The following is a 1,781-nucleotide window of genomic DNA, read 5'->3' as shown; positions in this document are numbered from 1 at the left end:
TAACGTTAACGAGTCACACCTTTAACTCTATGGCTCTATGGGCGTCGCGCCCCCACCTTTAAGCGGCAGGGTTCCAGCAGGAAAAGCTGGAGCGGACAGACGTGGACAGGTTAGCGCGCAAAAGTAACAAGTGGAACGAGAGTGGTCGAAACAGAACGAGGGCAAGACAGACAGACTTACGAGGCGAGACAGTTTGCCCCGTACACTGGTTGAAAACCACTGCCTGTGATCACTTGCCTGTACGTCGACTGGAGCGCACCGTTAAGTTGAAAAGTTGAAAAGTTTTGTGTGTCTGAAACGCATGTGATACGTTACAGTTTACACAGCACGATTACATGTGTCTGCTAGCACTGGTTAGACACTATGCACTAAATGCTACACGTTTGAATACGTTATGCACATATGCAACTTGTTTGTTGAATGCTTAATCAATGGGAGCTTCCTCAAACAGCCTCTCTTTCACCGACAATCGCCCCTCTGTGCACAACCCTGTTACATCATGGTAATTAAACTTAAAACAGCCTGCGCTTTAGTCCAGTGCCGGCTTATTATGTACACATCATTCATTTAGCTGCTGCGGGCTTATATTCAGGTGCGGACTTAATAGTCCGAAAATTACCGGTTAAATGCAATTATTCATTGACTTTGAAAACATCCATTTATTGGAGAAAAACAATTTGAACAGTATGTTTAACAGTTCGGATTACCCTGAACTTTAAGTATAATTCAACTGAAAAAAAAAAAAAAAAAGATTTAAAAAAGAAAGAAAAAAGCTATAATAATAAATAAAAAAATAATCGTTTTATTTCGATTACGTTTTTTTCGGAATCGTTGCAAGCCATAATCGTAATCGCGATTAAAATACGATTAAAATACGATTCATTGAACAGCCCTAATATAAATGTGAGATGTGCAGTGAGGGGGTTTGCAGCTACCTTCATCTCCTCCAGGTTGGCAGGCAGGACTCCCGGCTTGCGGTTGGAGAGCGAGTTGTTTGGACGGAGAGCAGACGGGGCGTCGGAGGAAGATGGAGGACCTAGAGACACCATGATGGAGCTCTGACCCTCTGCCACAGGCCTGCAGGGACAAACACACAGAAAACATGGAGGTCAGTGTCGTATCAGGAAATCATTTACACTACCCCCGCATCACGTGAAGGAGAAGAGAGGGGAAGAAGAGGTGGGAGAGAGAGGGAAGGGGGACAAAGGAGTACTATAGGAGAGATTGCTGAAGGGGAATGAAAGACAGGAAGAAGGGGAAGTGTGTTTTTCAATATGAACAAACCATCCATCCTGTGCCTCACTAACAAAGCTGTCAACCAACCACAGTTCACAGTGTGTTGAATGGAGCATATGTATGGGAACAGCAGCTGGTGAAACAACACCCTGTTAATACCATTACACGCAGAGTTGTTATTGGAAACTATCCAAAGGCTCTCGGGGTCATTGAAAACATCAATGTTGGACTTGCAGGTGTTTTTAGATAAAGGGCAATGGAGGTAAGCAAACAAGAAATAAACAAGTATTTATATGGAAGCCCTGAGAGGCAAGTGATTATTTTCTCTGGTGAAGCATTTTCTGAGTCTGATTTTTGAACTAGAATAGAATTGGGAGGGATGAAATATATATATACATATACATATATACCGTAATTTTCGGACTATAAGCCGCACTGGACTATAAACCGCAGGTGTTTTAATGTTTGATTACCATAAGGGTTCGTGCACAGAGGGGATTGTCGGGAAAGAGATGGCTGTTTGAGGAAGCTCCCATTTATTAACA

At 42.9% G+C, this 1,781-nt stretch overlaps 1 protein-coding gene across 1 annotated transcript in view; it reads right to left on the bottom strand.

Moving 5' to 3' along the window:
- LOC104957655 (MKL/myocardin-like protein 2) overlaps positions 1-1,028 on the bottom strand; it is a 3,787-nt gene extending 2,759 nt beyond the window's left edge. The window contains exon 1 of the mRNA XM_010785308.1: positions 936-1,028. Coding sequence (XP_010783610.1) covers positions 936-941 — 6 coding nt within the window. The 5' untranslated portion in view covers positions 942-1,028. The remainder of the gene's footprint in view (positions 1-935) is intronic.
- Positions 1,029-1,781: the final 753 nt, after the last annotated feature.

Source organism: Notothenia coriiceps, unplaced genomic scaffold (assembly GCF_000735185.1).
Source record: "Notothenia coriiceps isolate Sejong01 unplaced genomic scaffold, NC01 NC01_scaffold00000876, whole genome shotgun sequence".
NCBI lineage: Eukaryota > Metazoa > Chordata > Actinopteri > Perciformes > Nototheniidae > Notothenia > Notothenia coriiceps.
Note: the sequence above shows the minus strand (reverse complement) of the source record. Positions and strands in the feature narration are given on the sequence as shown.